Source organism: Aethalodelphis obliquidens, unplaced genomic scaffold, assembly GCF_003676395.1.
Source record: "Aethalodelphis obliquidens isolate GAN/ISIS:26980383/991018 unplaced genomic scaffold, ASM367639v1 scaffold24, whole genome shotgun sequence".
NCBI lineage: Eukaryota > Metazoa > Chordata > Mammalia > Artiodactyla > Delphinidae > Aethalodelphis > Aethalodelphis obliquidens.
This window is the reverse complement of record NW_020837968.1, coordinates 25512047-25537876: the sequence shown is the minus strand read 5'-3', so window position 1 is coordinate 25537876 and position 25830 is coordinate 25512047. Positions and strand designations below refer to the sequence as shown.

The 25830-nt window shown below is 35.3% G+C and overlaps 2 protein-coding genes across 2 annotated transcripts in view; one reads left to right on the top strand and one right to left on the bottom strand.

Annotated features, from left to right (window-relative positions):
* Positions 1 to 20539, top strand: part of KMO (kynurenine 3-monooxygenase) — a 55293-nt gene extending 34754 nt beyond the window's left edge. The window contains 10 exon segments of the mRNA XM_027122462.1: positions 329 to 494; positions 3326 to 3397; positions 4322 to 4443; positions 5999 to 6146; positions 13950 to 14007; positions 16210 to 16292; positions 17510 to 17611; positions 17702 to 17761; positions 19266 to 19403; positions 19406 to 20539. Coding sequence (XP_026978263.1) covers positions 329 to 494; positions 3326 to 3397; positions 4322 to 4443; positions 5999 to 6146; positions 13950 to 14007; positions 16210 to 16292; positions 17510 to 17611; positions 17702 to 17761; positions 19266 to 19403; positions 19406 to 19468 — 1012 coding nt within the window. The 3' untranslated portion in view covers positions 19469 to 20539.
* Positions 20540 to 20698: 159 nt separating this feature from the next.
* OPN3 (opsin 3) overlaps positions 20699 to 25830 on the bottom strand; it is a 59176-nt gene continuing 54044 nt past the window's right edge. Inside the window, 2 exon segments of the mRNA XM_027122479.1 lie at positions 20699 to 21680; positions 22644 to 22898. Coding sequence (XP_026978280.1) covers positions 21420 to 21680; positions 22644 to 22898 — 516 coding nt within the window. The 3' untranslated portion in view covers positions 20699 to 21419.

Here is a 25830-nt window from a genome sequence, read left to right as displayed (position 1 = left end):
ACATTCCCTCCATTTGAAACACTTTGCTTTCTTTTCAAGGTTCTCTTCCTTCATGCAGGGAACTCAACTCTTAGTCATGCTTCTGTGGCCTAGCATGTCTTTATTAATCAGTATGGTTGTGTGTTATCCTCATTCTCATAAGCAAACCCATGACTGGGACAATTGTTATCTTCATTTTATAGCTATCCACTCAAAGCTCTAAATCAGATAGGTAAAAGTGAGTAGTGGCCCCATTAAGTCACTACTTTTTATACCCAATAGAGGTACTTCATCATTTTCACCACTAGGCTTTTTTTTTTTTTTTTTGATGATTTATTTTATTTTTCAGACATGAGAACGTTGCCAAAGATGTCACCTGTGACCTCATTGTAGGATGTGATGGAGCCTATTCCACTGTCAGAACTCACCTCATGAAGAAACCCCGCTTTGATTACAGTCAACAATACATTCCTCATGGGTTCATGGAATTGACTATTCCACCTAAGAATGGGGATGTAAGTCCTTTCCCTTTCTTTTCTTCTTTCTACAACTCTCCTCCTCCCCCTGCCCCGTATTAGTATAGAAGCATATTCTAGTGCAGTTGTTCTCATAGCATATCTTGATCAAGGCCACAAGTATTTTGTAATTAATAATAAATTGGATGTACAGGTATCTCTTTAATAATATCACTCTCACTCCCTTACCTTTTGATATGTTTTCTTGAATGGAAGAAAGGAGAGGAATTACAACTACCTTATTGGAAACACACAGGGGATTTGTCTTACACAATAATATCATTTTTCTATTATCTCTTGGGAGAAAAAAATTGGGTTGGGAATCAACTATGTATACTGACAATCCAGAGTTCTTATACTCATGATTAAATGCAAAAGTTATTAAATAAAGTGAACAGCAAGTTGTTTCAAAGAGATTTGCATTGCATGTTTCTCATTCCCTGCTTCCCATGTTAAACCATATGTGGCCGGAGGGAAATATGTAGTATGTATATTGTGTATTGTCATAAACAAATAAATTTAGGAATTTAATAAGGAAAATTAAAACACCAACAGAAGCAATGAGGATCTTGGCTTATCAGTAATGAAAAGTAAACAGCATTAGTTAAATACTTGATTTGCATATAAAACATATATTTTTAAGGTACTGATTTAATCTATACTATTTGAAATTCAGACATCTATGAAATAGTTTGTCAGTTTGGGATAGTGGTATTATATACCACTTATATACTAAACTATCAGCCAGTCAAATCCATATTTTAACATTTCGTTGTCTTTCTATTTCTTCCTCCTGGTTAAACATGGATTTACTAATTCTTCAATGATATTTTATGGTCTTCAGGTGGGTCATATTCTAATGGCCCAGGATCTGATAATTCTGGATTATAGGATTCTGTTGAAAAATTGTCCCCAGTTTGAGTGGGATCATGCCTACTAATGTAGATTTAAGATAGCCATTTACTTACAAGGTGTTCCTATTTAATAGTAATGATTGGTGGTTTATAGAAAGTTTTTACTCTTTTAAGAAATGCTGTTTTGACATAGTAATGTGACCAGACAAGGGAATATTTTGACATGGCCCAAAAACAATTCTATGAAACTTTTTCTCCACTTCTTTCTTTCTTCCTTCCTTTCTTTTCTTTTTCCTTTTCTTCCTTCCTTTTTTCTTTTTCTAATGTAGCAGACATTTTCACTCCATCTCTGACAGGTGGAGTAGGAGGGAGAGATTGGATGAGTGACAGAGTTGGGTGAATATTAAGGGAGTGCTTTTGGGAATTATGTGGGAGCTTATCTTAAAGCTGTTTTTGCACAGCAAGCAAACTGTCTCGCTTAGACTTTATGTGTGGAGGGACTTGTAGTAAGAAGACCCATGGGAATTATGACAAATCTGACCTTGGGACCGCTGTTGCATAAGGATATCTATTGAGAGCGTGACTTGGAATAAAGAACCTGAAAATTTAAAGAGTTGTTTTCTAGGGTCATGAAATATGTATGAATATCAAAATGTTTTTGGTATCATATTTGCTTTATCAACACCATGTAGAATAGGTCAAAAGATAGCAAGAGGGAAGCAAGGAGGCTCACCTCATCCAGGCTGGTGTCCTATTACCAGTAAGGCACCATGCTCATTTGTGCCCCCTCCACGTTGCTCAGCGTGCTCACCCTCACCAGCAGCCACTGTCCTTCACTGCTATCTAATCTACCAATCCCTTGTTTCAGCCATCCCAGACCCACAATCCTCTTACCTGGCCAGTTTTTATTTCCTAAACTTCTACCTAGGCACCAAATCATTTTGTTTCTCTACCACTTGAGTTGTTGTTAAAGAGAAGTTTTTGGGAGCTTTTCATATGTATATATCTTGCCTATTCAACTGCTTTGTGAGATCTTTGGTGTCAAAGTGTTATTCACTTATTCATCTCTTTGTCTGTGTATTGGGCTTTCTTTGGGGCTCTGGGGATAAAAAAGCCGGGAAGAAGCAGTTTCATCTCCTAAGACACAAATAACTATAAAAAAGTGTGAAAATGTTAGCTAGGAGACTAAGATGTACTTTCTGTCATCTTTTTACTACCATAAGACATATACATGGTAGGTGCTGTCTAAACATTTATAGAAAATAATACAAACTTAAAATAGTTGGGAAACGGATGGCATATTCTTATATATGTAATACCCCTGGGAACCTCAGTGGTTTGGGTCACTTGGGTCTTTGGGTCAATTCATGTGCCCAAGCCATACATACCTACTCAGGCGGCTATTGCCCTGTAGTGGCTTTGCTAAAGAGGGAGCATTTCTCTCTATTATTTATGTTGTAGTAAACAAGCAATAAGAGGCTTGTTTGTAAAATTTTGTTTTGTCCATGAAATTTAAACTTAGAATCTTTCTGTTTATACAAATAAGTACCCAAATAAGGTAAAAAATAAAGTAGAAAAATATTACACATATATACACACATCCACAGCTTATGTGTGTATATAATATATATTTTATATATGTATGTATACATATTTGTGTATGTGTATATATGTGCGTGTGTCCATGGAAATAGAGGAGAGAGAGAAAATGAATATCTTACAGCATGTTCTCAAATCTTCAATTATACATGGTATCAAAAACTTACCTAAGCCTGAGTTTATAAAGACAGAACACAAAATCTTTTCTAAGAAAACTTCTGCTTTACATAGCAATGGATGTGCACATCACCATGCATATGACACTGATTTAAATTGCTGTGGAAACAATTACAACATAAACAGAATCATCATGTTTAATTTGTTAATGCAGATGTGCTACATTAATACACTAATTATATATTCCTTTTTTCCCTGCAGTATGCCATGGAACCTAATTATCTACATATTTGGCCTAGAGATACCTTTATGATGATTGCACTTCCTAACATGGTAGTGTAAAATTTCTTATCAACTGTAATTTTGCATATATAATTAATGTGTTTCGTTACTTACTTTTATACTCTGTATGCATGAATGTAATCAACTTCATTATTGTTTAGTCTATTTAGTGATTATATCTGAAACTCTGGGGATACTGAGGAAAAACCTGAAGGAATCCAAACTATTTACTTTGGAGAGGATATTTAACGTATATGAATGACTAATGGGGGTTTATGTGTGGTGGTACCTGACTGCCATCTTCCCCAAGATAGCACAGGAAGAAATGGTCCCGAAATAAAGCCAGAGAGATTTAGGTTATATACTAGGAAGTATCTTTCATCCTTTAATATCTGTAGGACAACATTGGAAAAATCATTATCTCAAAAGAGCATGGCTGTTCTTTCATTAGAAAGAAACTTTTTTGCTATGTTAATATATAATATATACACATATATAGTTATTATTATCTATATTATCTATATAGATAATATAGACAGATATATCTATTGATATTTCTCTGGTTGGTCTTTTACTTTCTTTTTTTTTTCTTCACTTATTAACAGTCCTAGGGTCTAATGCCTTAATATCATAACATCTTAAATGGAACAACAATAAAGAAAAAAAAAGAGGAGAAATCAAATCCAACCAATCTATTAATAATCTAAGAAGTGTAATGTTTGCTTGGTGAAAATATCTTGAGTTTACAGTATAAAATTCTCCTGATAACCAAGAAGCTGGGGAGCACCTTGGGACTTGACGGAGCTTTTCCTTGGGAGTGAGGGAAGAAAGAGAGGCTGCCTTTCCTGTCTGCTTGGACATTCTTCCCAGAGGCCCCTGAGCCACAGCAAGCGGTCTGTGATTTAGGGGTCTGCCTTAGTGCCAGCATTGCCTGGCCCCCTGATCTCTCTCACACTGTTCCTTTTCTTCTCACAGAACAAATCTTTCACGTGTACTTTGTTCATGCCCTTTGAAGAGTTTGAAAAACTGCAAACTAGTAGTGATGTGCTGAATTTCTTCCAGAAGTACTTTCCAGATTCTATCCCTCTAATTGGAAAGTAAGTCTCAAGATGTGCAATTGTGCCTTTTGCCCCACTGGTTTGAGTTATTCAAAGTTCAAATAAAGGCTAATACACTTATTTCCGTTTTTGTTAAGCATGACTAATCATGCAGTGACCTGGACAGGAAGCCTAGATTACAGCAAAAGTCCAAGAAGATCTTGTGCTGTGAACAGGAATTCTGAAAAAATCCAGGCCAGGCCAGTTTCCCTGGGAAAGACAAATCACCAATGTCCCTGGACCTTCTATGTACCCTGAGCAGGCGCTCAGGCCCCTTAGGGCTTGTCTGTGCTTCCTTCTGCTGGTGGGAACACAAATCTATATCAAGGCAGAAATAGCTGGCAACCTCAAGTCTCAAGTCCACCAGTTGTATAAGTTTTCCTATGTCTCACGCCCCTCACAGTAAAATGGTGATAATAGTAATACCTGCACCAAAGGGTTTTTGTGAGGAGTAAAGGGGATCATGCCTATAAATCATTCAGCACAGGGCCAGGCACATATAAAGTTCCCCCAAATTGATAGCTAATTGTATTAGCTGTCTGGATTATCAGTCTCAGCTCCTCTGGCCCATATCAACTTCCCCTTTATATGGACCTTGTCATTTGGTCTCACTCAGTGCCTCTCTCCCACTGTCACTCCGTCCTGGAATCCAGCTCACTTTCTATCTCCAGCGATGTCTTCATGGAGGCAGCACAATACTGAAGAAAGAGCAAGATTTTAATACTGCTCTTGTCCCTGACTTCCCTGAGTCTCAGATTTTTCATCATTCAAATAGACATCAGGTTACCTAACTTTTAGGGCTATTTTGAAAATTGAATGAGCTAATTATGTAAAAGGGATAGCCCACTGCCCACCCATAGCAGATCTATTAAAAATTGTCAGTTCTCATCCTTTCCTGCAGAAAAATTCAATTCCCTGTGTTGGCTTCTCCTTCTCTGACTTTGAAGGGAAATCTCTGCACACCAAAATTTAGCCCTTAGCTACTTCAGAACTTGTTCTGTGGCTCTTTCTTGCCTCTCCAACTAGATTTAAGATCCTCTAGTGTATGTACTACTTCTCTACCTATAGCTTCCACAAAACCTCTGTAGATGCTTGAACAGATACTAGCTTGATTGCAGTTGTTCATTTCCAAATACACATGGATTCACATTAACTTAATTTTGGTTTGTTGTGTGCTAATCAAATGCACAACTGCATCTCAAGTTTCTCCAAGGAAACCTAAAACATTCCAACGTAGTTGAAAATTGTGTGATCTGTGTGCTTGATAATAAAATTTTCATGACATATAACACAGACATATTTCAAGTTATTCAAATGCAGCTAAACTTGTTCTTTTTGGATGTGATTAAAACTGTTGCAAATTAAGAATATAAATAGAACAGTGGAATTTGGGAACTAGAAGAAACTTCAGTTCTCCCTCTCCTGTTTTCTTCCTGGCATTCTCACGTACTTTTCAATGAAATATTATGTTAACAAAGCCAGTAAATCTGAAAGAATTACACAATATTTAATACCCAGCTTAATATTTTTACATTTTTATTGTTTTCCTCTAAAGGCAAACCCTGGCACAAGATTTCTTTCTGTTGCCCGCCCAGCCCATGATATCCGTTAAGTGCTCTTCTTTTCACTTTAAATCACACTGTGTGTTGATGGGAGATGCAGCTCATGCCATAGTGCCCTTTTTTGGGCAGGGAATGAATGCGGTAAGTTCTTTTTCTGTAGGTAAGTCCCTTAAATTTCTCTGGGTCAGTCTCAACTAAAAAGTCTTAAATAAAAAATATGCTTAAAACTATCCTCACATAATCTCTGAGAAAACAGTCAACTCAAAAACCATACCAGCTATTTAACTAGATTGATCTCTAAATATAGTCAACTCTTGGATTACTTGATGCAGTAATTTAGTGTATAAAAAAGCATAAGATAGTTTTCTGTTCAGTTAGAAAATGTATTGATGACTTGAAATTTGGAAACTTGACTATCAGCAATTCAAGACTTAACTTTTAAAGTGTATTTTTTCTAGAGATTATAATGTTAGTATCAAAAAAGAAAAATATCCCAAATTATCTTTTTTTCCCTCTGCTTTTTCATTCCAAAAGAAAAGAAAACACAATTGATAGAGTTAAATAAAATGATGAAACAGACTAGATGTTGAATACTAGCTGCTTTCATGGAAATTTTACCATTCTGGCTAAAAAATATTTCAGAAAATGAATAGTGTTCAAATATTGAACATTAATTTTAAGGATTTCTAAAATAATTGTCTAGACAAACAATTATTTTATGTGCATGTGTGTTTGATTACTAATAGTTTTATAACCATAGTCTTATATTGTTTTGGTGAATGGGATATAGTCCAAGAATAAAGAGCTTATGAATCTAATCAATTATATTTTGAGCAAAGTAGTCAAAAACATTTTGTTTTACAAAAACATAACAAGAGAGGTGGGATCAAGTTGGCAGAGTGGGAGGACCCTGAGTTCACCTCCTCCCATGAACACATCAAAACTACAGCTACACATAGAGAAACTCACTGTGAACAACCTGAAGACGAGCAGAATAGCTCTTCTACAACCAAGGCTGTAAAGAAAGAACCACATGGAGTCTGGTAGGAGGGGAGGAGAATTGATCTAGTCAAGACACACACCCCTAGTGTGTGACCCAGAAGAGGAGGGGGCTATCACAGATTTGGGGATCCTTCCTGGGGAGCGAGGAGTTTGAGCCACATATTAGACACCCCAGGTCTCGGGTTCAAGGCCAGGAAAATGAGACTCCTTAGCTGTTTTGAAAACCAGTGTGGCTTACTAGGGGGCAGTAAGAAACTGATACTCTGCTCCTGAAGAGCATGTACACAGACTTGCTTGCTCCCAATCCCAGCATGGAGGCAGCAGACTGACAACTGCTGGTTGCTCTGGATGGCCTGCCAGGGCTGCCCCAGTGTACCCCACAACCTGCACTGGGCTCCTGCTCCAGCACCTCCTACTCTGGTGCTGTTCCCCACTAAGGTGGAGGCTGCTATTGCTAATGAGCATGCACACACCAGGGAAGAAATGCAACCAGCTCAGCACTGTGGCTCCAACCCTTCCAGCCCCCACCCTGCCTCTAACCAAGGTGTGTACACCTGGGGAAAAAGCAGAACCAGTTTAGAAGAGTGGCTCCAAGCCCTCAGGAACCTGGCCATGCCCCCAACCAAGGCAGAGATTGTCATCACACTCAGCAGAAACCCACCACCCTCGGGACTTCTACTCCAAACCCTGGGAGCCTCAAACCCTACCCCATAGGGCAGTGACTGCCACTGAGTCTAGGAGAAGCCCTGGCTGCACCTGGATCTGGCTCTAGCCCCTCTGAATCCAGCCCTATTTCCCACCAAAGTGGTGGCTGCCAGCATACCCTAGGGGAAAGTGTGGCCCATGCTCACTTCAGATGCAGCTCTCCCACCAAAGCCAGTGGGCACATGCAGACTGAATAGGACATCATAGGACATGCCTTCAAGACCAGGACAGGTAACTTTCACATAATTTCATAGAGACAAACATAGAAAGTTAAACAAAATGAGAAAATGGAGGAATATGTTTCAAACAAAAGAACAAAGTAAAACCCTTGAAAAATACCCTAATGAAATAGAGATAAATAATTAACCTAATAAAGGGTTAGAAGCGATGGTCATAAAGATGCTCACCAAACTTGGGAGTAGAATGAAAGCACTCATTGAAAACTTCAACAGAGATTTAGAAAATATAAGAAAAAACCAATCAGAGCTAAAGAATATAATAAATGAAATGAAAAATACATTAGGGGGATTCAACAGCAGATTAGGTGATATAGAAGAATGCATATGTGATCTGAAAGAAGGAATAGTGGAAATCACAAAATCAGAACAGCAAAAAGAAAAACAAAGTCTTAAAAATGAGACCTCTGAGACAATCAAACATACTAACATTCACATTATAGGGGTCTCAGAATAAGAAGAGAGAGAAAGAGGTAGAAAATGTATTTGATGAAATTGTGGCTGAAAACTTCCCTAACCTGAAGAAGGAAACAGATATCCAGGTACAGGAAACAAAAAGAGTTCCAAACAAGATGAACCCCCAAATACCCACACCAAGACAATGAAAATGGCAAAATTAAAGAAAGAATTTTAAAGACAGCAAGAACAAAACAAAGAATCACAAACAAGGGAACGCCCATAGGCAATCATATTAGCTGATTTTTCAGCAGCAGCTTTGCAGGCCAGAAGGGAATGGAATGATATGTTTAAAGTGCTGAAAGGAAAAAACCTACAACTAAGAATACTTTACCCAGCAAGGTTATTGTTCAGAATTGAAGGAGAGATAGTTTCCCAGCAAGCAAAAAGTAAAAGAGTTCATCATTACTAAATCGACCTTACAAGAAATGTTAAAGTGTCTTCTTTAAGTAAAAAAGAAAAGGCTGTAACAAGAAATAAGAAAAATAAGAAGGGAAAAATCCCACTGGTAAAGGCAAATATATATGGTAAGAGCTGTGGATCAACCACTTAAATAAGCTAGAACAAAGGTTAAAAGACAAAAACTGTAAAATCAAGTATAATTACAATAAACAGTTAAAGGATAGGCCTGAAAATGTAAAATATGACATAAAAAACACAAACCATGGGGGAGGAGTAAAAAAAGTAGGTCTTTTAGAATGTTTTTGAACTTAAATGTCTATCAGTTTAAAACAAGTAGGTATAGTTTAGGTCAACATGTATGAACTCCATGGTAACCACAAATCAAAAACCTAGAATAGATACACAAAAATTAGAGAGATAGGAACACAAACATAACACTAAAGAAAATCATCAAACCACAAAGGAAGAGACTAAAAGAAAAAGAAAAGAACAAAGAAGAACTACCAGAAAAAAAATAATAAAATGGCAATAAGTACATACCTATTAATAACCACATTAAATGTCATTGGATTAAATGCTCCAGTCAAAAGACATAGGGTGGCTGATTGGATTAAAAAATAAGATCCATCTCTCTGCTGCCTACAAGAGACTCACTTCAGAGCTAAATACACACACACAGATTGAAAGTGAGGGGATGGAGAAAGATATTCCATGCAAATAGAAACAAAAGGAAAGCTGGGTAGCAATACTCATATCAGACAAATTATATTTTAAAACAAAGTCTACAATAAAAGAAAAAGAAGGACATTATATAATGATAAAGGGGTCAATACAGGAAGAGGATATAAAAACTGTAAACATATATGCATCGAATATAGGAGTACTTAAATATATAAAGTGAATATTGACAGACATAAAGGGAGAAATTGACAGTAATACAATAATAGTAGAGAACTTTAACACTCCACTTGCCTTAATGGATAAATCATCCAGACAGAAAATCTAAGAGGAAACAGTGGCCTTAAATGACACATTAGACCAGGTGGACTTAATTGTTATTTACAGGATGGCAAAAGCAGTTTTAAAAGGGAAGTTTATAGCATTTCAGGCCTACCTCAAGAAAATAGAAAAGTCTCAAGTAAACAACCTATCTTATCTGAAGAAATTAGAAAAAGAAGAAAAAACAAAGCCCAAAGTCAGCAGAAGGAAGGAAATAATAAAGATCAGAGTGGAAATAAATAAAATAGAGAACCCCCTCAAAAAAAAAAATAGAAAAGATCAATGAAATCAAGGGCTGGTTTTTTAAAAAGATAAACAAAAAACAGATAAACCTTTACGCAGGCTCACTAAGAAAAAAAGAGAGAGGATCCAAATAAACAAAATAATAAATGAAAGAGGAGAAGATATAACCATTATCACAGAAACACAAACAATCATAGGAGAATACTATGAATATGCCAACAAACTGGACAACCTGAGAGAAACAGATAGATTTCTAGAAACATACAATCTTCCAAGACTGAATCAGGAGGAAATAGATAATCTGAACTGACTGATTATTAGTATTGAAACTAAGTTAATAATCAAAAACACTCAACAAACAAAACCAGGACTAATAACTTCACAGATGAATTCTACCAAACATTTTCCAAAAATTGAAGAGGAGGGAACACTCCCAAATTCATTCTGAGTTCAGCATTACCCTGATACCAACATATACAAAGACACTACAAAAAAATAAAAGAATATTACAGACCAATTTTTCTGATGAATATAGATATAAAAATTCTCAACAAAATATTAGCAAATAAATTTAACAATAAATTAAAAGAATCATACACTATGATAAACTGGGATTAATCCCTGCAGTACAAGTATGGTTCAATATCTGCAAATCAACCAGTGTGATAAATCACGTTATCAAAACAAAAGATAAAAATCACATGACCATCTCAATAGATGTAGAAAAGGCATTTGACAAAATTCAACATCCATTCTGATAAAAACTCTGAACAAAATTTGTACAGAAGCGCCATATCTCAACATAATAAAGGTCATTTATGACAAACCCACAGATAACATCATACTCAGCAGTGAAAAGCTGAAAGCTTTTTCTCTAAGATCAGGAACAAGATAAGGATGTCCACTCTCACCATTTCTATTTAATATAGTACTGGAGGTCCTAGTCATAGCAATCAGACAAGTAAAAGAGGTAAAAGCCATCCAAATTGGAAAGGAAGAAGTAAAACTGTCACTATTTGCTGATGACATATTATATATAGAAAACCCTAAAGTCTTCACCAAAAAAATATTAGAACTAATAAATGAATTCAGTAAAGTGGCAGGATACAAGATTAATATACAGAAACCTGTTGCTTTTCTATGCACTAATAATGAACTATTAGAAAGTGAAAGCAAGAAAACAATATTAGAATTGCACCAAAAATAATAAAACACATAGAAATGAATTTAACAAAGGAGGTGAAAGACTTATACTCTGAAAACTATAAGACATTGATAAACATAATTAAAGATGATAAAAATAAATGGAAAGATATCCTGTATTCATAGATTGGAAGAATTAATATTGTTAAAATGTCCATACTACCCAAAGCAATCTACAAACTTAATGCAATTCTTATCAAAATATTCACGACAGTTTTCACAGAACTAGAAAAAAATCCTAAAATTTGTAAGGAACTACAAAAGACCCTCAACAGACAAAGCAATCTTGAGAAAAGAGAACAAAGCTGGAGGTATCATGGACCCTAAATTCAGACTATGCTACAAAGTTATAATCATCAAAACAGTATGGTAATGACACAAAAACAGACACATAGGTCAATGGAACAGCGAGCCCAGGAATAAACCCATGCAGATATGGTCAGTTAATCTACAGCAAAGGAGGCAAAAATATACAATGGGGAAAAGACAGTCTCTTCAATAAGTGGTGTTGGGAAAACTGGACAGCTACATGTAAAAGAATGAAATTAGAATATTTTCTCCTATTATACCCAAAAATACACTCAAAATGGATTAAAGATTTAAGTGTAGGATATGAAACCATAAAACTATTAGAAGCAAAGAAATGCTTTCACATAGGTCTTAGTAATACTTTTTTGGATCTGTCTCCTCAAGCAAAAGAAACAAAAGTAAAACAAACAAGTGAAACCTAATCAAACTTAAAAGTTTTGCACAGTGTAGGAAACCATCAACAAAAGGAAAAGGCAACCTACTGAATGGGAGATCTTCGCAAATGTAATGTCTGATAAGGGGTTAATATCAAAAATATATAAAAACTCATGGAACTCAATGTCAAGAAAACAAACAACCCAATTTAAAACATGGGCAGAAGACCTGAATAGGCATTTTTCCAAAGAAGACATACAGATGGCCAACAGGCATATGAAAAGATGCTCAACATCACTAATCATCAAGGAAGTACAAATCAAAACCACCGTGAGATATCATCTCATAGTTGTCAGAATGGCTATCATCAAAAAGACAACAAAGAACAAGTGTTGTCAAGGATGTGGAGAAAAGCGAATTCTAGTAGTGTTGGTGGGAATGTAAATTGGTTCAGCCAGTAAGGAAAACAGTACAGAGTTCCTCAAAAAATTAAAAATAGAACTACCATATGGTCCAGAAATTCCACTCATGGTATGTATCCAAAGAAAATTAAAATGCTAATTTGAAAAGATATATACACCCCATGTTCATATCAGCATTATTTACAATAGCCAAGATATGGAAGCAACCTAACTGTCCATTAACAATGGATGGATAAAGAAGTGGTATGTATATACAACAGAATATTACTCAACCATAAAAAAGAACAAAATTTTGCCATTTGCAACAACGTGGATGGACCTGGATGGTATTATGGTTAGTGAAATAAGTCAGACAAAGAAAGACAAATACTGTACGTTTTCACTTATATGTGGAATCTAAAAAATAAAGCAAATGAACGAATATAACAAAGCAGAAACAGACTCACAGATATAGAGAACAAACTAGTGGTTACCAGTGGGTAGAAGGGTAGGGGGAGGGGCAAGATAGAGGAAGGGGATTAAGAGGTACAAACTATGAGGCATAAAATAAATAAGATGCAAGGATGTAATATACAGCACAGAATATATAGCCTATATTTTATAATACCTTTATATGGAGTATAATCTATAAAAATATCAAATCACTATGTTGTATACCTGAAATAAATATAATATTGTAAGTCAACTGTACTTAAATTTTTAAAAAAGTAAGGAAACATCAATTTTAGCATAGTGGATAATTAGAACTCCCTGGTTCAAAGTCTGGCTTCATGATTTATTAGAATATGTTCTCATGCAACTAACTTATCTCTACTTCCTTATCTGTAAAATTCGGATTTTAATATACCTATCTCATAGGAATTCTCCAGGAATAAATGAATTAATTAAATAAAGAATTTAAGAGTGTTATCTTATCCCTATATGGTATCTCTCATTTCTAAATTCCTATAGCATTAACAGCCTATATAATTGACAAATTTATTTGCTTCAGGTATGATATGTATAATTGATATAGAAGTATTTTATTTCTTAACTTTTACATATTTTTATATTGTCTTAAAACCATAGTTTGAATTCCTAGGATGCAGGGATACATAGCTTTTTATTTTCTTCTCCCTACTTCATTTAGCATAGTACCTTACTAATTTTGTAGATTTGTTGATTGGAAATTTGCTTTAATCTTGTCTTATAGAAAGTAAGTTAATATGAAAGTTCTATCCTGTCATTAAATTGCTCTAAATGTGAATCTTAAAGCCCTGAATAGTTTAAATATTATTCTAATGCTCATGGTAGAACAATATAATTATTTTTGCTTCTTGAAGAAGCAATGGAATTGTCAAAATTACAAGTAATTTAAAATTTTGATCATATTCTAAATTATATATATATATATGAGTAAATCAGGCAAAGATAAAACCATCAAACATGCAGTCAATTGTCTTTTTAATCAGAATTCAATGCTAAGTGTGATTATTTGGCTGTTATGTGCTGGTTGAGAGTAAACATCCTGTGAATTATACTCACCAATGAAAAGTCTATTCAAAATTGCTAAGAAGTATTTATTATTTACAGTTTATTTTTTCTTGTTTTAGGGATTTGAAGACTGCTTGGTATTTGATGAATTAATGGATAAATTCAATAACGACCTTAGTAAGTAAAATTTCTCAACTGGACATGGACTAGCCTTGCTGATTAATTGTACACCTATTTCTGATCCTGGAAGATTACAAACCATGATGTATATTTCCTGTTCAGGATTATAAATTTTTCTATTAACAGTCTATGCCACTGTTGTTGCCAATATCAGACAAGGAACACCCAGAGAGGAAAAAATAGTTTCTTTTAAGTTTTACATGGAGGTCTATGCATCGATCAATACAAAGATAAAAGTTCCGAGCACCAAAGTTTGGCAGAGATATACTCCTTTCCCTCCCTCTCAGCCTAGTTAACCTCCATGCCTATAATCCCTACAGCATGCCCTCAGAAACACTTTTAGAAGCTCCAGAATTTTCTTGCTTTTTGCCTTATCAAAGGTTGCATCTGATACTTCCATTTGCCTTTTGATTAAAATTAATTCCAGAAATATATTAATTTTATAAGTATTGAAGTTTTAAACTTTATGTATAATTCTGAAAGTAAGTTAAATTAAACGTACATAATTTTCACCTGTAAAAGAAATTGCAAATAATAGCCTGAGAACTGGATAACTTTTATTGCTTCTCAGCATTACATGTCCTCAAAGGTTACCTCTGAATTTAAACCTGTTTCAGGTAAGGGATAGACTTAGAGAACCAGCTTTGAATCTACACCCAGATTCCAGTCTTGACTTGCTGACTTATTAGCCCTTTGACCTTGAACAAGTCACTTTATCTTTTTAAAGTCTCAGATTTTTTTTCCCATCAATAAAATGGGGATAATACCACTTCAGAGAGTTGTGAAGTTTAAATCAAATGATTTGTGGAAAGCTTTTTTTAAAAATAGCCTAATCCACAGATTACAAACTAGTGGCTGCCAGTGGGTAAAAGGGTAGGGGGAGGGGCAAGATAGAGGAAGGGGATTAAGAGTTACAAACTATGAGGTATAAAATAAATAAGCTACAAGGATATATTGTACAACACAGGGAATATAGCCAATATTTTATAATAACTAAATATGGAGTATAACCTTTAAAAATTGTGAATTACTATGTTGTACACCCATAACTCATATAATATTGTACATCAACTATACATCAAGAAAAAAAAAGAAAAAAAAAAGCCTGGAACAAAGTAAGTTCACAGTGAAAATTTTTTTTATAGTGTTATAGGGAGTCAGTGAACACTGTGCTGTCTGAATCTGAAGAGATTATAGATTCCAGGGTAAATTTCTTCTGGTTTTCTTCCTTTCTTTCCCAGTTATCTCACTCAGATGCTCAGGATCCAGAAGTATTTTGTTTCCTCCCTTCTTAGCCCTTGTGTGATTGGTTAGCATGTAATGACAATGGTGGAGACAGATGGAGGGCTCATATAACAGAACATACTGTCAATACTGGTTTTAGTTACAAGAGAATGAAGATAGAACAAAAATTATCACAATAATAACTAACGTCACTGAACATGTAATATGTGTTGGGTATCTTGCTGATTTTTATCACATTATCTCATGAAAAACATGGGGCATAGGTACTATTCTTGTCCCTATTTTACAACTGAGGGAATTTAAGCTTAGAGATGGTTAAGTAACTTGCCCAAAGTCAAGTAGCTAGAAGTGGTGAAGCTGGGACTTGCACCCATGTTCTCTGACTTTAGAAATGGCTTCCTCAGAACTAGAGCTGTTTGGCCCTGTGAAGTTATATTAGTTAGTTATTAATTTATCAAATATTTATTCAGTGTTTACCATATACCAGGTTAAGTTTTCAAACATGAATATAACATGAGTCCTGCCTCTGGGAGATAACAGAATAACAGGGTATGTTTAAGCTAATGAGGTGGCTTAGGTAAAATGAAACAAATGTATATGGGGTAGCAAAGAAGAACAAAAAGGAGAGTAGCAAATTCTAAGGATTTGGGGTCATTTACAGTCATTTATATGAACTGCTTTCCATTTGTGAAATAAAAATAATGATTCACTAATCTAGTATATATTATAACAACTTTATCATAAGTTTTATTAAATCATAGGTAATGGGAAATGCCCCTGTGTTATTGCTCAGTATTCATAGATTGTTGGTCATACAGTCTTGTTGTCCAGAGTTTTAAAAGGTTAGTAGAGACCACTGATAGAGAATACACCATTTCATTTGAACTGTGTAGAGTCAAGCACATTGTTTACAGACTGTTTTGGAAAAGATATATTATTTAACTTGGTTTCTAGGTATGTGCCTTCCTGAATTCTCAAGATTAAGAATTCCAGATGACCATGCAATTTCAGACCTATCCATGTACAGTTACATAGAGGCAAGTGAGAATGTTTGGTTCTATTCAATGAGATCATGCACTGACATTCTAATAAACATTCTTTGCTTTAATGTTTCTTTGATCCCCGTCTCATGCATGTTGCATAAGAATAGGTGCCAAGAGAAAACATACACACACACACACACACACACACACACACAGAGCATTCCTTACACATAGTTGAACTTTGACTATAAAGACAGTGATAATGACCCACACACATCACCTCCATCTACATTTCAGGGACATTTAGGAGGTAACAAAAAAGACAAAATGTCTGGTTTCAATATCTGATAATTCATAGGCTCAAGGCTTAGACATTTAGTAGAGGTACTAATATGCTATTTTAATGAAAAATTATTTTTGATATGAGTTAACATATTTGGAAAATTTAAGAGACATTAAATAACCTTTCCATTCTTAACATTATAAGCTGCAAACTTAAATTAGCACTGAAATCCTTTGGGGTTTTTTGCACTGAAAGAAATATGTAATACCAAAGAAATTCATAGTCAGTAGGTTACTACTCAGAAGAAAAACACAATTCCATTTTAAGCCAGTCACATGAAAAGCTCACAGTAAATGGTTGTGGTTATAGTTTTTAAATAATCAAATGAAAAAATTTACAAGATAAAAATTTTAAAAAGAGTATAGTTGTTTTCCATCTCTCCTGAAGACAGAAATAAAATAGACTTCAACTCAAGCAGAATTGTTTCATATGTGGTGAAGGAAGTTCTATAAGATACTGGAAGTCTCACTGATGTATTTTGCCTTGTCTTTGAAAACAAGACAACTACAATGTAATGTTTATCCTGAATATGGAGTATATCAAGACAGGCCTAGTTTTAAACAGATCTCTTCTTGCCATAAATAATGTTCCAAACTGACCAGGAAGTAACAGAAATTAGTCAAGTCTTTGGGCTCACAGACTACTCACAGATCCATACAAACAGACTCTTACTGAAATAGAGTTGGCCCCCATGCAAAATAGAGTTCTCTAACAGGTTTTCCATAATTGCTCTACCTTTTCAAGTTATTGTTCTCTGACATTGACTGAAAAGGATTGGAAATGACTGAGAAGAATTGAAAATAAGAATTTATTTGACTACCTTCAGTCTGGCTTTGTGGTGAATGGGAATAAAGAGTGATAAAGTTGCAGAAAACAATTAAAGGTACTTTGTTCAAGGTATTCTTTGAGACTCCTTACATTATTGCAGATGCGAGCACACGTCAACTCAAGGTGGTTCCTCTTCCAAAAGAACATAGAGAGATTTCTTCATGCTATTATGCCATCTACCTTTATCCCTCTTTACACCATGGTAAGGTCTGGATTTAAGACTTTTCCTCATTTTAATCTTCTGTTTAGCCGTTAAAGAATACACAAGAATACTTTTTAAACTTTCTTACAGGTCACCTTTTCCAGAATAAGATACCATGAGGCAGTGCTGCGCTGGCATTGGCAAAAAAAGGTTGGAACAGATTACACTTATTTTTAATCTGATGTGTTGAATTTCACAGTGTTATGGTTATGTTTACCTCAGGCAAATATGGAAATAATGTGACAGACACTAGGTGTTTGCCTTTCAAATTAAAAAATGTCCTGGATACACAGGTGGCAGAATGCCTAATGAACAAAATTACAAAAAGAGGCAATCCCTGAGGAGAAGAAATTCAAAAAAGAAATTGATGCTAATATTTCTAAACTTTCTACTTTATTTTATCAATGTGACCTTCTATTTAGCAATTGACTTTTGCTTCATGCAATACTCCTATGGGTTTAATTTACAAAACTGGACAGAAGCAAATCACTTATAAAACACAGTCTAATTCCAGTGTAATGCTATTTCACATTAATTTTGGGCAGTTGACTCACAGATGCCATTAAATGGAGATTCAGATTCCTGATCTTCCACTGTGGAAACTTTACAACTTCACTTACTAAACAAATAGTATGTAAACATTGAGCTGGGCATGGTGATGAACATAAAGCAGCCCCTACTCTTTGCATAGCTCAGAGACTAGTGGGGGAAATGGACACCTGCAGTGAAGAGGCACTGCCCTGGTGGGGAATGGGCATGGGCATAGGGAGGGGGGCGTGGAGGTTGAAGAAACCTCTCACATGTTCAGAATGGGAATGGCAAGTATTTCAGTGGACCTGGAAGAAGCACATATGTGTGAAAATGGCTAGAGGTGGAGCTGGAACAGTAAGTAGGACCTGAAACATCTTGAATATTATTTTGAGGGAAACAGGAAGACAAAGGAAGCTCATAGTCTCAGGTGTGGATTTTAGAAAGATTTAGAGGCTAGATTGGAATGAATCAAGATTTATTCATACAGAGGTGAATAAAATAAGGTCCCTGCCTTCAAGGAACTAAAAGTCCAAAGGGGAAAGAGACAGTGACAGGCAGTTAGAATGCAGGACAGTAAGTGCAGTGAAAGAGACCAGGATGATACGAGAGTGCACGCAACCCAGACTAGACTGAACCTCAGCTCGTGCGGTTGATAGACTGTAGGTGGTGAAGGTGCATGTTTAAGTCTTTGAATGTGTGTCTTCCAAGTCACAGAGGCCAATGAACCCATCACTCTTCTCAGGGACACTTTGTGCAGGGTCTGAGCAATGACTGAATCATTTGTGGCTTCTTTCAAGACAGAGTTAACAGTTATTTTTTTTTTCAACTGTGAATTTTTTTTATGGCTGGACAAAGGTTAACTGTTAAGAATTCTTTATACAGACACATAGATTCAGGAGTTTCTGGGAAGAGAGAGAGGAGGGAGAAAGGGAGGCAGGAAGTTCCAAATTCTTGACCTTGCCAGATATTTCAGGACTTCACCTAGTGGTCATGCAATTACGTCACTGTTTCAGTTTAAAGAACAAAGAGGAAATTGTATAAAACGTCATTTAAAAATGAAGTCTACTTGAAAGATTTTAATCACTGCACAAATAAAGTGAAATTTCTTGCTCTTTTTTTACAGGTGATAAACAAAGGACTCTTTTTCTTTGGAACACTGATAGCTGTCAGTGGTACTTACCTACTTATGCGTTCCAAGTCACTGAGACCCCTGGACTACTTGAGAAGACCATGGGACTGGGTCACTTACTTCCAGAATACAGGGCATGTCTCCCTGTAAACTCCCTGGAGTCACTAGAACAAATTCCCAATGTCATTAGAAAGTGATAAAAAGATCCTGAAGTAGCAAATATTAGATTTCTCTGTAACCAAAACAGGATTAAAATCATGTTTCCATCATCATATTTAATTCACTAATAGAAGATATTTATCAGCTTATAAATTCAATGTAGAATTTCTCTGTGAGCTCACTGAAATTATTGAAAAAATAACCCACCACTTTAAGTAAAACTCAGCTTCCCCACAGCACTATGCTTAGGTCAGATCATTCTAAATATAAAAGTGCAGTGACTAAGATCTCTTTCACGTCTCAAAAAGTAAGGCCCTAGAGACCTCAATGAAGTCACTGATCACTCTTTTCTTTAAAGGACATAATAGAAGTCATGATAGGATTGACTTAACATCTGGGACTAAAAGTTGCAATTTGCCTAATATATTAACTGCATTTTTCATTACCTGGATGGAACTTACCTAAGCACAGGGCTCAGATTTTCTTGCTAAAACTAGAAGTGTAAATGAGGGATTGGGGGGCTTTCGAGAGAGTTCAAAATGAATTGATTTTATTTCCCAGTCTTCAAAAGGCAATATTACCTTCTAAGGATTTTTTTAAAAGGCTATTAAAGCCACACTAAGTGAAGGATAGGAAGAGCTTTATTTATAAACTAAATATCTATATACATAAAAGAGTGGAAAGGAAACAAGGGGAGACAATTTTCATAGAAATATGAAGCCATATTTTATTCCATTTCAGAAGCAATTTACTAACATTCTTGAACTATATGCTACAAAACTAGCAACAAACTTGATGTTTAAATGTTCATTTAGTGAAACTTTTTTCTTGCTTCTTCCTTCTTCAATAGGCCAACTGAATCATTTAGAAGTCTTTCAAATGTGATTAATTATGAAGATGCAACACTAGTAGAACAGTCATGTAAGAAATAAAAATTAGGAAATAAAATGATTCACTTTCTTGCCTATATTGTCAAGGAAATTCTTGAGTCCTAATAATCCATGTTTAGACTAAATAATGACTCATGGAAAAATGGTCTCTTCACTAACACTGACCATTATTTATCCAGTGTATTGACTGAAGATCAATAAAGATTTTTATTTAATATTCACATTTTGTGAATACAGTTTTACACTTATTTTCATCCCTCTTCAAATGTAGGTTTGTTTGTTTTTTGCTGGAACTCCTTTTCTAAATCTCTCAATAGAATTCTTGGCAAAATTGTGGGAAATTACTAGAAGGAGGGGCTAAGCCTGCCATGTTCATATTTGAAATGAAATAAATGGAGATACCTATCTGCCATTAACATCAGCTTCACCATGTACATCATCTGCTAATGTATGATTACCAATAAACCTTGACCACCTTGACATTCTATTTTCTTTCCTGTGTTTCTTTTTAATGGTATCTTCTAGAGCTTGCTCAGTAGCATATTGGTCTGAAGCTCCTCTTTATCATATTATACATAGAGCAATAGTCTTTTGTTTCACATAAAGTTAAGGAATTGATTTTCTTTTTCATCCTAAGAATTGTCTCTTTGATAAATTTGATTGAGCAAACATTTGACATGACACTGAATAGGACCCAACACTACAGAAAATTAAAGATTTTCTAGCTATTTCACACAAGTGTATGAGACAAAGTTATTTTAAGAGCTAAGTATTTTTGAGAAATGTGTTATGTGCCTTGGAAAATACAGTCTTTTAAAAATATATATTTAAAGTGAAAACTTCCAATATGTTAGAAGTTGATGGTGCCTGATGCCCACCTTGTGCAAGTCGTTTTTCATTATACAAAGCACCCGTTGAATTAAAAGAATTTGTCTTGCTCAGTTACTCCTTGAGGCCAGAGAGCAATTCAGATTTCCTGTTGGACCACAAAAGTTCTGTTGATATTACATAGAATGGGGATCCCAAAACAGTTCTTTTAATGGTAGTCTAAATGTGGTATCTGATTTAAAGTCCCATCTTTCATTACCATTATTCTTTCCTATAAAGGACAAACTTGGATTACATCGACCTATGACCCACTGGTTCTCTCACCGTCAACTGATAGTGATTCATCATTAGTGATGACAAAAATGATGGAAGAAGAGTTAAAAGTCAGTTTTTTCTTTGGTCTGTCCCTATCTTTCTGTGGCATCACAATGAGTTGGATTTGCATTTCACTCCCAACTGCTGGTAGATCTTTAGCTGGTCACTGGCATCTCTGCAGTCGGAAACATAGGAGCTGCAAAAGGGCTCTTTGAAACTGGGCAGGGAGAAAATAAAGTTGAATATTAAGTAAAGGTTTGGATTGACATTCAAGAAAATTAGGTAAATTTAATTTGGGTTGTTCTTTTTTATTTGTTAGCTGACGTGGAGTTAGGTGGTAATGCTCAGATCTACTTAAGCCTGGAGTTTAATGTCTTTTATTTATTATAATTCTTATTAACTTTACCACATAGGTCTCTTTCAATACCTTATAATAGCCATAGATTCAAGTTGCATGAATCTTCCAAGCAGGCAGCTAGATGTGTTTCCTTAAGGAATTTTGAACATTAATTCATTCCATAAATATTCAATGAGCCCCTATGAGGTGAGGCAATTTGTGCTACAATCTGGGGATATTATGGGCAGCAGAGACAGACAAGGTCCTTCCTGGTAGAGTTTACAACTTAGTGTACTCACTAATATTCCTTTAATTAGGTTAAGATTTTTTTTTTTTTTGGATCAAGATTACAAATCAGTTGGTGAAAATATACAACAGCAAACCAGGTTCAAATCCAGACACCAACACGTCCTGAAGCAAACAACTTCTTTTACTTCTCTGAACCTGTCTCATAATCCATAAATAAGATACTATTAGTGCCTATTTCATGGAGTTTTGTAAAGATAATTGATACAATCTGCATAGTGCAGTAAGAATTTTAAATAAATTATTAACTTTGATTGTAGTTATTATTACTAAACATAAAATGTTTTCTGATGTATTAAATACTGATTTTAATACAATTTTACCTAACAAGTGCAAACCTCCATTGGTAGGTCTTAGAATTGTTATTATTTTCTCTGGGAATATTCTACATTTCTTCTTAAACCCTCTAGTTTCCTATAAAATGCTTGATTTAGGTTTTTATCCTTGAAGCTGCTATGAATAATCTCTGTAAAAGTATTATATTTTCCAACAACCCCACCAACATGGTGAAAATGATCAGTTAATTACAAAGCTTACCTTTCTGATCATGAAGATATAGATAACTGGATTATACACAGTGCTTGATTTAGCAAAGAGATATCAAACAGTAGATATTATTGTAGGAGTGAACAGGTGTCCATAACCATTAAACACCAAGAAACAAATCACAATATAAGGCATCCAAAAGATCAGAAAGGCAAATATCATGAAAAACCACATTTTGGCCAGTTTCTTTTCATATCTTAAAATCTTGAACATTTGAATTGTCTGAAGATCTTCAACAAAACGGAGCTGCAGAAAGAAGAAGGAAAATAAAGGGGTGAAAATGAAAAAATCATTTTTGTTTGTTGTTTTCATAACAAATATGCAGGCACCATTCTTGGCCCCACCTTAATGGAAAGAGAACTGAATAGGACGTTGGGAGGCTGGCATCTGATCCAGGACCTGCAGCTGGGCCCAGCCCTTAAACTCTCTGGGCCTCAGTCTCCTCACCTTAATATAATATATTGAACTAAATAGCCTCTTAGATCCTTCAACGGTTTTTAATGTTTTCTAATTGGCTTAAAGAAGAAGAAAATGAACTCTTTTGCCCAGATCTTCAAGTCGCTAAAAGACAGCCTGAAAGAGCCATGATAGGGACTTCCCTGGTGGTCCAGTGGTTAAGAATCCACCTTCTAATGCAGGGGATGTGAGTTCCATCCCTGATTGGGGAACTCAGATCCTTCATGCCACCGGGCAACTAAGCCCTCACACTGCAACTGCTGAGTCTGTGTGCTGTAGAGCTCAAGCACCACAACTAGAGAGAGGCTGCATACCACAATGAAATATTCTGCATGCTGCAATGAAGATCCCGTGTGCCACAACTAAGACCCAACAAGGCCAAATAAATAAATATATAAAAAGAGTCATGATAAATTGGAAAAAAATTCTCCATAATCCTAGAATCTCTTTTATCCAGAGCATAATCCTCAAATTCTCAAACCAGGCTGCAAATGTGATGTCAGTAGTTCTACATGTTAAAGCCTACAGCTGGTCTTGATGAAAACTTAATTCCTAAATAAATTCTTCCTGGAAACTACTGTGACTTCCACTTTACAGCTAATGACTATAAAGTGGAGTTTTGATGAGCAATTTGCTTGGGTTTGTTTCATCAGTGGCTCAGCTGCAGAGGATAGAGCTCAGTAAAGCCCAGATAGCCCACTTCTCTAAACTTTTTACTCCTAGTTTTACTCCTAGTTTGTCCCCACTAACAGTATTTAGGCATAATGGCCTATAGTCTGAAAGTTCTTTGACTTTCTCAGATAAAAAAACTCTTTAGAAGTATAACAGGGAATAAGAAATCTGACTTCATATTAGACCTGTTTCTTTTACTTTAACCTTTGTATTCTACTGCTTTTGCTACAAGTTAATCACTAAAGGGATGCTGCCAATAGCTGAAAATATACATAATGGTCCATATCCAGAATCCTGCTCCCATGCCTGAATGTTAAACCAAAATACCTTTGTTCTGCTCACAACATCCTAATGCAGCCCACTTGTCAAATGGCTGCAGGAAAGAAGAAATTAACACATCCTTTCCCAGAGTCTGGCTGAAATCAGGAAATAATTGCAACAACTTATGGCCTTTTAACTTTACCTCCTCACCTCCCCACTCTTTGTTCTATAAAATAAACTAGCATCCAGACCCCAGAAACAAGATGGTTCTCTAAGACATTAGTCTGCCATCTTCTCAGACTCCTGGCTTTCCAGATAAAGCCATTAATTCCTTGCCCCAAAGCCTTGTCTCCCAATTTATTGGCCTGTCATGTGGCTGGCAGAACAATCTTGGACTTGGTAACAGAAGTTCCTCCTATTATTGTGATAAACGTGTTATTAAGAAGGGGAGAATATTCCTGTACATCAAAAGTATATTCATTCCCACGTGCCGTGGATCGGCTGGGCTCATTAGCCATGGCCGCTGAGCCTGCGCGTCTGGAGCCTGTGCTCCGCAACGGGAGAGGCCGCAACAGTGAGAGGCCCGTGTACCGCAAAAAAAAAAAATTATTGAAAAAAAAAAAAAAAAAAGTGTATTTGTAAATAAAATGGATATTTCTGACATCTTAAGAAGCTAATTTTGCTACAAAAATACAAATGCTTTATATATTGATATAAGAAAAGGTATCTGGCATACCACTGATACTTAATATATAATTTTAACCTGGGAAATTTATTGCATTTCGACAAACTGTAAGTGTTCCTTTTATTTCTAGCATTATCATAAAAGTTAAGGAAACATTTTCCGAAGAAATCTGTTAAAACATGTGCTTATAGTATTTAAAAATATATTTGAATTGATATATCTAAATCATTGATGTCATCTAAACTTTATTTAAGAAACTATATTCTTATTAAATTATGTATTCCTATTGACAGAGAATAGAAGAAAACATAGATAATTAAAATGGTTGATTTTTTTTCTAGAGTAGAGGAAATGTGTGTATGGTAGTGAGTATTAAATTTCTGGTACTATTATTATCTGTGTGTGTATTCTATTTTAAAAGAAACTATTTTATTTAAAGTGATAGGATATTATTCTATTTTCAAAACAGGATTTTGGTGGGGGGAGGATTTTTCCCTAGAGATTTTAAGAAGGTTGTGGAGTTCTAGTAAAAACTTTAGATGTGGAATTAAAAGATCTGGGTTCATATTCCAGATTCACCACTTTTGCTCCCTGTGTGATGTTGAGCAATTCAATGACCTTCTCTAAGAGTAATGATTAAAGGAGGTTAAAATGTATAACTTATTAAACAGAAGTTGAGTCCCAGTTCCACACATACGACTTTGTGGGATTGTTTTTGAGATTATGTATTTATATTTGAATTATATTTGAAACAACCATACTTATTCATATGCATATGTACTTTTATGATAATATAGGATATTAGGAATCACGATTTATGACTCCTTGGAGTTTCAATTAACTAGTAATACACCACTTGTCAATGATCTGTGCCCCAAGTCCCCACTATCTAGGGCCCAACAATTTTATCTGTACCACTTTCTGGGCAATGTCAGTCCCCATAATTTCTCACCACTTATCAAAGCAGAGAACTCATTTCTCATTCTGGAATTACATGCATACTGGAGAAACTAATTGAAGAAAATGTTGGTTTATGCTTCCCCAGTTCCTCTGGTATAAGGAAAAGATCTGACTAAAGTTTCAGATTATTTGGGTTTGTATATG